General features: G+C 45.9%; 1 protein-coding gene across 4 annotated transcripts in view; it reads right to left on the bottom strand.

Annotated features, from left to right (window-relative positions):
* Positions 1–15,521, bottom strand: part of gne (glucosamine (UDP-N-acetyl)-2-epimerase/N-acetylmannosamine kinase) — a 467,449-nt gene that overhangs the window by 35,348 nt on the left and 416,580 nt on the right. For all 4 annotated transcript variants that reach the window (XM_086005585.1, XM_086005603.1, XM_086005574.1 and 1 more), the window contains exon 3: positions 13,170–13,621. In XM_086005585.1, coding sequence (XP_085861711.1) covers positions 13,170–13,621 — 452 coding nt within the window. The remainder of the gene's footprint in view (positions 1–13,169; positions 13,622–15,521) is intronic.

The following is a 15,521-nucleotide window of genomic DNA, read 5'->3' as shown; positions in this document are numbered from 1 at the left end:
CAGTACTGACCCTCCGACAGTGCAGCGCTCCCTCAGTACTGCCCCTCCGACAGTGCAGCGCTCCCTCAGTACTGCCCCTCCGACAGTGCAGCGCTCCCTCAGTACTGACCCTTCGACAGTGCAGCGCTCCCTCAGTACCGCCCCTCCGACAGTGCGGCACTCCCTCAGTACCGCCCCTCCGACAGTGCAGCGCTCCCTCAGTACTGCCCCTCCGACAGTGCGGCGCTCCCTCAGTACTGACCCTCTGACAGTGCGGCACTCCCTCAGTACCGCCCCTCCGACAGTGCGGCGCTCCCTCAGTACTGACCCTTCGACAGTGCAGCGCTCCCTCAGTACTGACCCTTCGACAGTGCAGCGCTCCCTCAGTACTGCCCCTCCGACAGTGCGGCGCTCCCTCAGTACCGCCCCTCCGACAGTGCGGCACTCCCTCAGTACCGCCCCTCCGACAGTGCGGCGCTCCCTCAGTACTGCCCCTCCGACAGTGCGGCACTCCCTTAGTACTGCCCCTCCGACAGTGCGGCACTCCCTCAGTACCGCCCCTCCGACAGTGCAGCGCGCCCTCAGTACTGACCCTTCGACAGTGCGGCGCTCCCTCATAAGAACATAAGAAATAGGAGCAGGAGTAGGCCAATCGGCCCCTCGAGCCTGCTCCGCCATTCAATAAGATCATGGCTGATCTGATCCTAACTGCCAATCTACTATCACAGAACCATCTCCTGAATCTAACAGAATTAGGCACACGAAATAGGAGCAGGGTCAGGCTACACTGCCCCATGGCCCGCTCCGCTACCCACAGAGCCATGACCGATCCGAACCTAGGCTCATGTCCAAATTCCTGCCCGCTCCCCGTAACCCTTAATTCCCTTTACTTCTAGGAAACTGTCTATTTCTGTTTTAAATCTATGTAATGATGTAGCTTCCACAGCTTTTTGGGGCAGCATATTCCATGGACCGACCACCCTCTGAGTGAAGTAGTTCCTCCTCATCTCAGTTTTGAAAGAGCAGCCCCTTATTCTAAGACTATGCCCCCTAGTTCTAGTTTCACCCATCATCGGGAACATTCTCCCCGCATCCACCCGATCCAACCACTTCACAATCTTATATGTTTCAATAACATCGCCTCTCATTCTTCTGAACTCCAATGAGTAGAGTCCCAATCTACTCAACCTCTCCTCATATGTCCATCCCCTCATCCCCGGGATTAACCGAGTGAACCTTCTTTGTACTGACTCGAGAGCAAGTATGTCTTTTCTTAAGTATGGACACCAAAACTGTACGCAGTATTCCAGGTGCGTACTCACCAATACCTTGTACAGCTGAAGCAATACCTCCCTATTTTTATATTCTATCCCCCTAGCAATGAAAGCCAACATTCCATTGGCCTTTTTAATCACTTGCTGCACCTGCATACTAACCTTTTGAGTTTCGTGCACCAGGACCCCCAGATCCCTTTGTACTTCAGTACTTTTCAGTTTCTTGCCATTAAGATAATAACTTGCTCTACGATTTTTCCTGCCAAAGTGCATAACCTCACACTTTCCAGTATTGTATTCTATCTGCCAAATCTCTGCCCACTTACTTAGCCTGTCTTTGTCCCCTTGCAGGTTTTTTATGTCCTCCTCACTCACTACTTTCCCTCCCATCTTAGTATCATCTGCAAACTTTGATATGTTACACTCGGTCCCCTCATCCAAATCATTAATATAGATTGTAAAGAGTTGGGGACCCAGCACCGACCCCTGCGGAACACCACTAGTTACTGATTGCCAGTTTGAGAATGAACCATTTATCCCAACTCTCTGCCTTCTGTTAGATAGCCAGTCCTCTATCCATGCCAGAATATTACCCCCAATCCTGTGATTTTTTATCTTAAGCAATAATCTTTTGTGTGGCACCTTGTCAAATGCCTTTTGGAAGTCTAAATACACTACGTCCACTGGTTCCCCTTTATCCACCCTATATGTTACTTCCTCAAAGAACTCCAGGAAATTTGTCAAACATGACTTCCCCTTCATAAAACCATGCTGACTTTGTCCTATTAAATTATGATTATCTAAATGTCCTGTTACTGTCTCCTTAGTAATGGACTCCAAAATTTTACCTACCACAGATGTTAGGCTAACCGGTCTATAGTTTCCAGCCTTCTGTCTACTGCCCTTTTTAAATAAGGGTGTTACATTAGCAGTTTTCCAGTCTGCTGGGACCTTTGCCGAGTCCAGGGAGTTTTGGAAAATTATTACCAATGCATCTACAATCCCTACCGCCACTTCCCTCAAGACCCTAGGATGTAAGCCATCCGGTCCAGGTGATTTATCCGCCTTGAGTCCCATTATTTTACCGAGTACCACTTCTTTAGTGATTTGATCGTGTTTAGCTCCTCCCCCCCTTTAGCCCCCTGTTTGTCCAGTGTTGGAATATTCTTAGTGTCTTCTACTGTAAAGACTGATACAAAATATTCATTCAGTGTTTTTGCCATCTCCATATTTCCCACCATTAATTTCCCGGTCTCATCCTCTAAGGGACCAACATTTACTTTAGCCACCCTTTTTCTTCTTATATAACTATAAAAACTCTTACTATCTGTTTTTATATTTTTTGCTAATTTACTTTCATAATCTATCTTCCCTTTCTTAATTAATCTTTTTGTTATCTTTTGCTGTCTTTTAAAGTTTTCCCAATCCTCTATCCTCCCACTAGATTTGGCTACCTTATATGCCCTTGTTTTTAGTCGAATACTATCCTTAATTTCTTTAATTAGCCACGGATGGCTGTCTTTTCTTTTACACCCTTTTCTTCTCAGTGGAATATATATTTTTTGGAAGTTGTAAAATAACTCCTTAACTGTACACCACTGATCATGTATCGTCTTACCCATTAATCTATTTTCCCAATCCACTCTACTCAATTCCGCTCTCATACCTTCATAGTCTCCTTTATTCAAGCTTAGCACGCTTGTTTGAGATCCAACCTTCTCACCCTCTAATTGAATATGGAATTCAACCATGTTATGGTCACTCATTCCAAAGGGATCCTTTACTAGGACATTTTTAATTAATCCTGTCTCGTTACACAGGACCAGATCTAAGGTTGCTTGCCCCCTGGTCGGTTCAGTTACATACTGCTCAAGAAACCCATCCCTAATACACTCAATGAACTCATCCTCAAGGCAGCCCTGCCCAATTTGATTTGTCCAATTAATATGATAGTTAAAATCCCCCATAATTATAGATGTTCCCTTATTACAAGCCTCAACTATTTCCTGATTGATACTCCGTACAACAGAGTTACAACTGTTCGGAGGCCTATAGACTACGCCCACTAGTGTTTTTTTCCCCTTATTATTCCTTATCTCCACCCAAACTGTTTCATTATCCTGATCTTTTGACCCAATATCATTTCTTTGTATTACAGTGATTCCTTCCTTTATTAACATAGCCACCCCACCTCCCCTTCCTTCCTGCCTGTCCTTCCTGATCGTTAAATAACCTGGTATGTTTAATTCCCAGGCATTGTCACCCTGCAGCCATGTTTCTGTAATGGCCACAAGATCATACCCATATGTAGTTATTTGTGCCATTAACTCGTCTATTTTGTTACGAATGCTACGTGCATTCAGATAGAGAACTTTCAAATATGTTTTGTGACACTTAGTTCCTGCTTTTGCCCTTTTTATTACTTTACCTTTTACTCCATACCTTCTGCCCCTTCCTGACACGCTCTGGTTTTTAATTTCCCCACTGCTACCTAAGTCTATGACCTTCCCTGTTGTCATTTTTATTATTTGTTCTCTAGGAACCTCCCCCCCACTAGTTAGTTTAAAGCCCTCTCTACAGCCCTAATTATATGATCCGCCAGGACTCTAGTCCCAGCACTGGCCAAGTGAAGCCCGTCCCAACGGAACAGCTCCCTCCTGCCCCAGTACTGGTGCTAGTGTCCCAGGAAGCAAAACCCATTTCTCCCACACCAGTCTTTGAGCCACGCATTTAACTCTCTAATTTTATTTGTCCTAGCCAAATTCGCTCGTGGCTCAGGTAATAATCCAGAGATTATTACCCTTGAGGTTCTGTTTTTTAATTTGACCCCTAGCTGCTCATACTCCTTTAACAGAACCGGCTTCCTAGTCCTATCTACGTCGTTTGTACCAACATGGACCACGACAACTGGATCCACCCCCTCCCACTGCAAGTTTCTTTCCAGCCCAGAGGAGATGTCCTTAACCCTGGCACTGGGTAGGCAACACAGCCTACGGGACTCTCGCTCTCGGCTGCAGAGAACTCTATTTATCCCCCTAATAATACTATCGCCTACCACTACAACATTTCTATTTACTCCCCCTTCTTGAATGGCCCCCCGTTCCACGGTGCTGTGGACAGGTTGCTCATCCTCCCTGCAGTCCCTGCTCCTGTCCCCACAGGGAGTAAGAACCTCGAACCTGTTGGACAAGAGCAAGGGCTGCGGCTCCTCCAACACTACCTCCTGGATCCCCGTACCTGCCTCACTCGTAGTCACACCGTCTTGTCCCTGACCATGGGCTACATCTGAATTAATTTACTTCATAGGTGTGACCATCTCCTGAAACACAGAGTCCAGGAACTTCTCCCCCTCCCTGATGTGTCACAGTGTCTGAAGCTCAGACTCCAGCTCATCAACACGGAGCTGGAGTTCCTGTAGCAGCAGACACTTGTCACAGATGTAATCACCGTGAGCCTCAATGGGGTTCACCGGCTCCCACATCTCGCAACAGTAACACATCACCTCAGTACTGCCCCTCCGACAGTGCGGCGCTCCCTCAGTACTGCCCCTCCGACAGTGCAGCACTCCCTCAGTACTGCCCCTCCGATAGTGCGCCGCTCCCTCAGTACTGCTGTTCCGACAGTGCAGCTTACCTTCCGTGCTGCACTGGGCGTGTCAGCCTGGATTTTGTGCTCAAGTCTCTGGAATGGGACTTGAACCTACAACCTTCTGACTTAAGAGGCGAGCATGCTGCCCACTGAGCCACAGCTGACACACAATTAAAGAGAATTACGCCATATTTTTCTTTGATTTGGTCAACAGCCAGAATGTTAAGAACAAGTATGATCAGATGTGCTGTTCTTTTCTTTTTCCCTACACAAAACTATCAAAGGTATTGACTGAATTTTTTTAAGCCCATCTCTTGGGGGCACAGAGGGGAGCGGAAAATCATCTTAAAAAATAGGCAGCTCATATTCAAATCCCAATTCACCATGATGATGATTTCTAAAATGGAAGAAATCCCAGCACAGAAGAGGCATGACCAGCTAGCAGCTTGGTCCAGGCAATAATACTTAGTGAAGGCATGTACAGAATCACAATATAATTCGGCAAAGTCAACATGGTTTTATGAAAGGGAAATCGTGTTTAACAAACTTATTAGAGTTTTTGAGAGTGTAACTAGCAGGGTAGATAAAGGGGAACCAGTGGATGTAGTATATTTGGATTTCCAAACGGCATTTGATAAGGTGCCACATAAAAGGGTGCTATGCAAAATAAGGGCTCATGGGGTTGGGGGTAATATATTAGCATGGATTGAGGATTGGTTAACGAACAGAGAGTCGGGATAAATGGGTAATTCCCGGGTTGGCAGGCTGCAGCTAGTGGGGTGCCGCAAGGATCAGTGCTGGGGCCTCAGCTATTTACACTCTATATTAATGACTTAGATTAAAGGGACCAAGTACAATGTATCCAAGTTTGCTGCTGATAGATGCAGGAAGGATGTTCCCGATGGTGGGGGAGTCCAGAACCAGGGGTCACAGTCTAAAGATAAGGGGTAAGCCATTTAGGACAGAGATGAGGGGGAATTTCTTCACCCAGAGAGTGGTGAACCTGTGGAATTCTCTATCACAGAAGACAGTTGAGGCCAATTCATTAAATATATTCAAGAAGGAGTTGGATATATTTCTTAAGGCTAAAGGGATCAAGGGCTATGGAGAGAAGGCAGGGACAGGGTACTGAATTTGGATGATCAGCCATGATCTCATTGAATAGCGAAGCGGGCTCGAAGGGCCGAATGGCCTACTTCTGCTCCTATCTATCTATCTATATATAAAAAGAGCTGGTTTGTCTGTTTGTCTGTCCGCTATACACTCAAAAGTTATAGAGCGTACCTACACGCATGTTATATCAAAAGAAAGCTTATCATTAGGGGAGTCTAATAGGCATATTTACTTTTTGGTCAGACAAAAATTGTTTGGACACTATACAAAAAACGTTAAAAAAAAAGGACAAAATCCACTCATTATCGGTTGACCAATCCTACCGCTCATTAGCGTCGAGTGACGTGATGGTTGACCAAACGTACAGGGGATAGCGTTGACTGACGTGATGGTTCACCAATCCTACAGTTCAGTGACCTGATGGTTAACCAATCGGTGCGTCACGGGGGGCGTTTCATTCCGCGTGTGGGCGGGCCTAATCCTGCAGCCTCCTGAAACTTCGCCGCCATTTTTTTCATCCCCACAGCGACAGCACCAGCCAAACAAACCCCCACATTGCGGCTCCGGGAGCGGGAGGTGAGTTGGAGTCACTCGGACCGGGCCTCACAACCGCTCGGCCCGAGACACAGAGCGGGCGGGGGAGCGTCAGTGGCCGGCCGTAAACTGCGCCACCCTTGGCGCGGCGGCCACACGCACCGGGAGCTCAGCTGGGGTCCGTCTCGGCCCAAGAGCCCGGCCGGGCCTTCAGCGCTAGGCCCCGCACGGCCACCGCGGCCGGGCTCAATTTTCAAAGCCCTTCCCCGGGTGCCAAAAGAGGGGGAGGGAGGGAGAGGAGAGGGGGAGAGAGAGAGAGAGAGAGAGGGGACAGACAGGGGCAGGGAGAGAGAGGGGCAGGGAGAGAGAGGGGGAGGGATAGAGAGGGGGGTCAGGGAGGGAAAGAGTGACACAGAGCGCGGGAGCAGCAGCGCCCAGCCGTAAACCGCGCGGCCCAAAAAAGCCCTGGCAACGCCGGGCCCCCCCAGCTAATCTTCTATGTTTCTATATAATGGGGAATGAACCAAAGCAGACAAGAGACGTAAAAGTAGGGAAACATATAGACAATAGTGACCATAACATAACACGCTTTAAAATGATCATTGAGAAGGACATAAGTATGATTGAAACCAGGTTAATAGATTAGAGAAAAGCTGATTTTGAGGGGCTGAGAATACAACTTGGGAAAAAAATGGCCAACAATATTGGCAAACAACGATGTAGAACAGCAATGGGAAACGTTTAAAATGGTCTTCACCAGAGTGCAGGAAAAATATATTCCGCTAAAAGGAAAGAACAAACTAAACAATAATGAGACTCCATGGATGAATAAAGCCATAAGGGAATATTTGAGGGTAAGGAAAGAGGCATACATTAAGTACACAGACAGCAGGGGAGTGCATAATGAGAGAATACAAAAAGATTAGGAGAGAAGTCAAAAAAATGAGGGAGGCATAAATTATCAAGGAACATAAAAAAAAAGTAAAATATTTTATAGATACATGAATAAAAAAAGGAAGGTTGGGATGAGAATAGGGCCATTAAGGGATAGACAGGATAATACCATAGGTAACAATAGAGAAATGGCAGAAATATTAAATAATTATTTTGCTTCAGTATTTACCAGGGAGCTAGAACAGGTGGACATGACATTGGATGATGAGATTAGAGATAAGTGCATTTAAAATAAAAAAGGGTAAAAGAAGGTGGGTAGTGGTGTTAGAACATAAGAAATAGGAGCAGGAGTAGGCCAATCGGCCCCTTGAGCCTGCTCCGCCATTCAATAAGATCATGGCTGATCTGATCCTAACCGCCAATCCACTATCACAGAACCATCTCCTGAATCTAACAGAATTAGACACACGAAATAGGAGCAGGATCAGGCTACACGGCCCCTGGGCCCGCTCCACTACCCACAGGGCCATGACCGATCCGAACCTAGACTCATGTCCAAATTCCTGCCCACTCCCCGTAACCCTTAATTCCCTTTACTTCTAGGAAACTGTCTATTTCTGTTTTAAATTTATGTAATGATGTAGCTTCTACAGCTTTTTGGGGCAGCATATTCCATGGACCTACCACCCTCTGAGTGAAGTAGTTCCTCCTCATCTCAGTTTTGAAAGAGCAGCCCCTTATTCTAAGACTATGCCCCCTAGTTCTAGTTTCACCCATCATCGGGAACATCCTCCCCGCATCCACCCGATCCAACCCCTTCACAATCTTTTATGTTTCAATAAGATTCTTCTGAACTCCAATGAGTAGAGTCCCAATCTACTCAACCTCTCCTCATATGTCCATCCCCTCATCCCCGGGATTAACCGAGTGAACCTTCTTTGTACTGACTCAAGAGCAAGTATGTCCTTTCTTAAGTATGGACACCAAAACTGTACACAGTATTCCAGGTGCGGTCTCACCAATACCTTGTACAACTGAAGCAATACCTCCCTATTTTTATATTCTATCCCCCTAGCAATGAAAGCCAACATTCCATTGGCCTTCTTAATCACTTGCTGCACCTGCATACTAACCTTTTGAGTTTCGTGCACCAGGACCCCCAGATCCCTTTGTACTTCAGTACTTTCCAGTTTCTTGCCATTAAGATAATAACTTGCTCTACGATTTTCCTGCCAAAGTGCATAACTTCACACTTTCCAGTATTGTATTCCATCTGCCAAATCTCTGCCCACTTACTTAGCCTGTCTATGTCCCCTTACAGGTTTTTTATGTCCTCCTCACTCACTACTTTCCCTCCCATCTTAGTATCATCTGCAAACTTTGATATGTTACACTCGGTCCCCTCCTCCAAATCGTTAATATAGATTGTAAAGAGTTGGGGACCCAGCACTGACCCCTGCGGAACACCACTAGTTACTGATTGCCAGTCTGAGAATGAACCATTTATACCAACTCTCTGCCTTCTGTTAGATAGCCAATCCTCTATCCATGCCAGAATATTACCCCCAATCCCGTGATTTTTTATCTTAAGCAATAATCTTTTGTGTGGCACCTTGTCAAATGCCTTTTGGAAGTCTAAATACACTACATCCACTGGTTCCCCTTTATCCACCCTATATGTTACTTCCTCAAAGAACTCCAGCAAATTTGTCAAACATGGCTTCCCCTTCATAAAACCATGCTGACTTTGTCCTATTAAATTATGATTATCCAAATGTCCTGTTACTGTCTCCTTAATAATGGACTCCAAAATTTTACCTACCACAGATGTTAGGCTAACCGGTCTATAGTTTCCAGCCTTCTGTCTACTGCCCTTTTTAAATAAGGGTGTTACATTAGCAGTTTTCCAGTCTGCCGGGACCATTGCCGAGTCCAGGGAGTTTTGGAAAATTATTACCAATGCATCCACAATCCCTACCGCCACTTCCCTCAAGACCCTAGGATGTAAGCCATCAGGTCCAGGTGATTTATCCGCCTTGAGTCCCATTATTTTACCGAGTTCCACAAGGATCAGTGCTGGGACCACTGTTCACAATTTACATTAACGATTTAGACTTTGGAATCAAAAACACAATTTCTAAATTTGTGGGTGATACCAAATTGGGGGGGATAGTCAATACTGAGGAGGACTGCAACAAGTTACAGGAGGACATTAATAAGTTTGCAGAATGGGCATATAATTGGCAAATGAAATTCAACACAGATAAATATAAGCTAATCAAGCTCAAAGAGTATAAACCCCTGGTCCGGATGGAGTGCATCCACATTTTAAAAGAATCTAGGGAAGTGATAGCAGAGGCATTACTACATATATTTAATAATTCGTTAGAAAAAGGTGTAGTGCCAGAGGACTGGCAGATAGCTAACGTAATACCGATATTTAAGGGGGACAGAACATGTCCAGGGAATTATAGACCAGTCAGCTTAACATTGGTGGTAGGAAAAATAATGGAATCACTACTAAAGGAGAAAATAGAAGAACATCTAGAAACCAAAAATATAATAATGAATAGTCAACATGGATTTCAAGAGAGAAAGTCTTGTTTGACCAACCTCATTGAATTTTTTGAAGAGGTAACAGAGAGAGTAGACAAGGGTAATGCAGTAGATGTAATTTATCTGGATTTTCAAAAGGCCTTCGATAAGGTGCCCCATAATAGACTGATGAACAAGGTCAGAGAATGCGGAGTCAGGGGACAAGTAGCAGAATGGATTGCTGGCTGGCTTCAGGACAGAAAGCAGAGAGTGGAAGTAAAGGGTAGCTATTCACAGTGGCAGAAGGTGGGTAGTGGTGTCCCACAAGGATCAGTGCTGGGACCACTGCTGTTCACAATTTACATTAACGATTTAGACTTTGGAATCAAAAACACAATTTCTAAATTTGCGGATGACACCAAATTGGGGGGATAGTCAATACTGAGGAGGACTGCAACAAGTTACAGGAGGACATTAATAAACTTGCAGAATGGGCAAATAATTAGCAAATGAAGTTCAACACAGATAAATGTGAGTTATTACATTTTGGTAAGAAAATAGGGAGGTCACATATTACTTGGAAAATAAGAATCTAAATGGGGTAGAGGAGCAAAGGGATCTCGGAGTACAAATACACAAATCGCTAAAAGAAACAGGTTAACAAGGCCATAAAAAAAAGCAAACCAAGCACTAGGGTTTATTTCTAGAGGGATAGAATTGAAAAGTAGAGAAGTTATGCTAAACCTGTATCGAACCTTGGTTAGACCACACTTGGAGTACTGCGCACAGTTCTGGTCGCCATATTATAAGAAGGATATAGAGGCATTGGAGAGGGTGCAGAGAAGATTTACAAGGATGATACCAGAAATGCGAGGGTATACATATCAGGAAAGGGTGAACAGGCTGGGTCTCCTTTCTCTTGAAAAGAGAAGGCTGAGGGTCGACCTAACAGAGGTCCTTAAAATGATGAAAGGTTTTGATAGAGTGGATACAGAGAGAATGTTTCCACTTGTGGGGAAGAGCAGAACTAGAGGCCATCAATATAAGATAGTCACCAAGAAATCCAATAGGGAATTCAGGAGAAACTTCTTTACCCAGAGGTTGGTGAGAATGTGGAACTTGCTACCACAGGGAGTGGTTGAAGTGAATAGTATCGATGCATTTAAGGTGCTGTATATCCTATGTATGTCTCAAACATAAGAACATAAGAATTAGGAGCAGGAGTCGGCCATTCGGCCCCTCAAACCTGCTCCGCCATTCAATGAGATCATGGCATTTCTGGTATCATTTTGACATAAAGATGGCAGCCGTGACGGTCCGGTGCTGAGATCGCTCTCCCTGCTTCGGGCGGCTAGCTCTCGCCGCTCGCTCCCGCAACCGGAGCGAGGTGCTCGGCGAGTCGGGCAGAGGCAGCGCAGCGCGGTGAGCAGCAGCAGCAGCGACAGCAGCCAAGCCGACCTGCTGGAGCACATCGGCCGGCAGCTCCTCGGCGGGAAGGAATTCCGACTGGGAGGAGGGGAGCCGAGCATGGCGGCCAGAGGCCGACCTGCGAAGAGGGAGAAGCAGGCCCCGGGCCATAGAGCGTGGAGCCGGCGACGGTGAAGAGGAGGCTGAATTGGAGCATTCACATCCCGACGATGTGTTCGGCGAGTCGGGCAGAGGAGCGCAGCACAACGAGCAGCAGCAGCAGACTCACGACACGCTGCAGCACGTCGGCCGGCAGCTCCATTTCGGGTAACTCGCAGTCCGGATGGGAGGGGGGGGGAGCCGGGCATGGTGGCCAGAGCGGGAGAAGCAGGCCACCACACGTGGAGCCGGCAACAGTGAGGAGGAGGCCGCAGTGACTAGGACGGAGCGGCTGAGGGACATCGTGCTCCCACTGCCACGGGAAGCCATTGTATTGACTCTGAACGCGGCGCTGGATGTATAGCTGACGCGTCCCTACGGGGAACAAGCATTCCATTGTACTTGTTACATATGGCAAATAAATCTAATCTGAATCTGATCTGGCTGATCATCGACCTCAACTCCACTTTCCCGCCTGATCCCATATCCCTTGATTCCCCCAGAGTCCAAAAATCTATCGATCTCGGCCTTGAATATACTCAATGACTCAGCATCCACAGCCCTTATCATGTGGCAAGTGTGAAAGCACGTAATTGTGATGGCTGTTTCAACTAATATTCCAAATAAATGTTTAATCAACATCCTCGATGCCTTGGGAAGTTAACTCTTTTAAACTGAATGTAATTTCAGCACTAAATCCTAGCATCAATTAAATCATGTGGTTTTTCTCTCTCCTCAGATGATGCCTGACCTGCTGAGCATTTCCAGCATTTTCTGTTTTTATTTCAGATTTCCAGCACCCAGTTTTTTGCTTTTGAATTAAATTAAAATCCCTGCCAGTCCAAATAGGTCGAAATCCCAAAACAGAGACAGGTGATATTACGGAGGTGGAAGTAGGCGGTCTTGGTGACAGAGAGGACATGTGGTCAGAAACTCAGATCAAGATCAAATATATAATTTTTTTTGAAAGTGTGGGTTGGTGTAGATAATGTTATGAAAAGGGTCAATAGTATTTTGAGCTTCATAAATAGGTCTATAGAATACAAGAATAAAATAGCAATGCTAAATCTGCACACAGCAATAGTCAGTCACAGTTAGAGTACGGTGTGCAGGTCTGGGCACCCCATTACAGAAAGGATAATAAAACCATTCAGTGTAGATTCATCATCGATAAGGAGAGACTTGAGATACTGTGACTATTTCCACTGGAGCAGAGAAGGCTAAGAGGAGATTTAAATGTTTTTTTTTAAATTATGAAGGGTTTTGGTAGGGTGAAGAGAGAATCAGTGATGAGGGGGTCATCAATTTAAAAGTCACCAAAAGCGAGGAGGCACGTTCGGAGAAATATTTTAATGCAAAGAGGTGCTAGAGAGCTGCTAGGGAGTCCTTGAGGCAGAAACCAGCGCATCTTTTAAGGGAAGATGTCATGAGGACGCGAAAGGCGCTATAAAAATGCAAGTTCTTTCTTACATGGAGAATAAATAAAACAATTACAAGACCCAGTCTATCCATCACTAGGATTTTAACAGTAATTATTTGCAATTTGAATCATTTGCAAAAAGTAACAGAAACATTGGGCAGGATTTTCTGCCTGTGCCCTGCCCAGTCTATGGTAAATCACGGGCTGGGGAGGACAGAAGCCACAGTCTGTAAACAAACATTAAAACATCAGCTATCCGTACTCACTTAGCCATGTCTGCAAAATGCTCAGGTAATCCTTGGATCCTATGGTGAGCAACTTGTCATAAGACGGACAGCCAGCCAAGAGGATCCGATCGTGATCCTCGCACATGGCTATCAGGTGCTGTTCGGCGCTACGAGTGCAGCACACGTGATAATGGGCCAGCTTGGTGATGGCGTGTCGGATTGAGTCATCGATGGTACCACTGACCTCGCCTCCTTCAACGTGCAGAATCCGAATATTCATCAGTGCAGCCGAGGTCGCAACTGCCAACGCGTCAAACCTGTCTCCATGAACAATCATCACATCTGGCTTCAGACGGATTAGCACATCTGGCAATTTCACCAAAGCAAGGCCCACTGACTCCACCATGGCGGCCTCGTCTTCCCCTCGGACTATCGTATGCAAACTTGTATTGATATCAAAATCATCTTGTTCAATCATTCGATATGTATTCCTAGAAGAAAAAAAGAATTCTCATTACCAACACAGCATCAAACTAATGACAAGGTTTCGCTCTTGACTACACTGCGCTGGTTTCTAGTGTGAGCATCCTCAGGAGTGTCAGCTGAGCTCAGTTGCGTGTTCAAGCCCCACTCCCAAGACTTGAGCTCATAAGTTAGACTTACACTCCAATACAGTACTCCAATACAGCTGCATTGGCCGGGATGCCTTGATCCCAGATTCACCCAAGTGTATCCTTGGAATTCTCTGCCCTAAAAGACTGCGGATACTCAGTCGTTGAGTATATTCAAGGCTGAGATCGATAGATTTTTGGACTCTAGGGGAATCAAGGGATATGGGGATAGTGCAGGAAAGTGGAGATGAGGTAGAAGATCAGCCATGATCTTACTGAATGGCGGAGCAGGCTCGAGGGGCCGAATGGCCGACTCCTGCTCCTATATCTTATGTTCTTATGCTGTAGCCCAAGCCCCAACTCCAACCCAAATCCCCAGCCACAACAGCCAGCCCCATCCCTGGTCCCAGTCCCACCCCCGACCTGTGTGACTCCAGGCCCACAGCAATGTGGTTGACTCTTAGCTGCCCTCTGGAATGACTGAGTGAGCCACTCAGTTGTATCAAACCACTAGGGGGAAAAAAATACTGTGTTAGGTGTTACACACAGTGAGAGACAACCTCTGGGTTTCAGAATGATACTACAACTTTGGCATCGCTACAAAAGGGTTTCTCCTTTAAAACAATGCAGAAGTAGCAATATAAATGCATCTTTACTTGACAGCTTGGATGAGGGGTACGTGGAGTTTAGTGTTTATGGTGCTGGCCTAGAAACTAGAGGTTGTCAGTTCAAAGCTCGGAATGGCACATTGTGAAACTAAATTCAGGCTGAAATCTGGTCATTTGTGGTCCAGCACCAGAAAAATCTGACTATTTCACTTCAGGGAAGGTAGCCTGCCAGCCCTGCCTGGATTGGCTACACATGACTCCAATCCCACATTACGTGGTTGACTCTTACTGCCCTTTGAATGGCTTAAGCAAGCCACCTAGCTGCAGACAATCACTATAAAGATCAGTAATAAGAAAATCAGACAGACCTATTGTATCAGGATAAGTCCTCCTCACTAACATCTAGGGTCTGATGTTCAAGTTGAGAATGTTATTCCACAACAGCACTGACATAGCTAATGGCCCAGGCTCCTCCATCACCATCCCCGGGCATGCCCGGACCCACGGGAGCTGGGGGCACGGGGTGTTGGGGGGGCTCGCGGAGCCCCATTATTGCGTCTGATAGTCCTAAAAAAAAAAGTTCTGGTCTCCAGATTATAAAAAGGATACAGAGACACTGGAGAAAGCACAAAAAAGATTGACAAGGATGATACCAGAACTGAGTGGTTATAACAATCAGGAAATATTGAGCAGGCTAGGGCTCCTCTCTCTAGAAAAGGGCAGGCTGAGGGGCGACCTGATAAGGGGCTTTAAGATTAAGAAAGGGTTTGAAAGGAGAGATGTAGAGAAGATGTTTCTACTTGTGGGGAGACAAGAACGAGGGGCCCTAAATATAAGATAGTCACTAATAAATCCAATAGAAAATTCAGCTGAAACTTCTTTCCCCAGAGAGTGGTGAGAATGTGGAACTCGCTGCCACAGGGAGTGGTTGAGGCGAATAGCAGAGATACATTTAAGGAGAGGCTGGATAAACACATGTGGGAGAAAGGAATAGAGGGATATGCTGATGAAGAGGCTTGTGTGGAGTATGAACATGAACAGTTGGGCTTGTTTCTGTGCTGTACATTGTATGTAATTAGATGTTATTCTAAGGGGTGTAGATAACTCTGCTCAAGGACTCGAGGCAGAAGAGAGGCGGTGAACAATTTAGACTGAACTACTTTACACGGGAT

This window comes from Somniosus microcephalus, chromosome 2, assembly GCF_052327205.1.
Source record: "Somniosus microcephalus isolate GS21.2 chromosome 2, FLI_Smic_1.0, whole genome shotgun sequence".
Taxonomy (NCBI): domain Eukaryota; kingdom Metazoa; phylum Chordata; class Chondrichthyes; order Squaliformes; family Somniosidae; genus Somniosus; species Somniosus microcephalus.
This window is presented reverse-complemented; position numbering and strand designations above follow the sequence as displayed.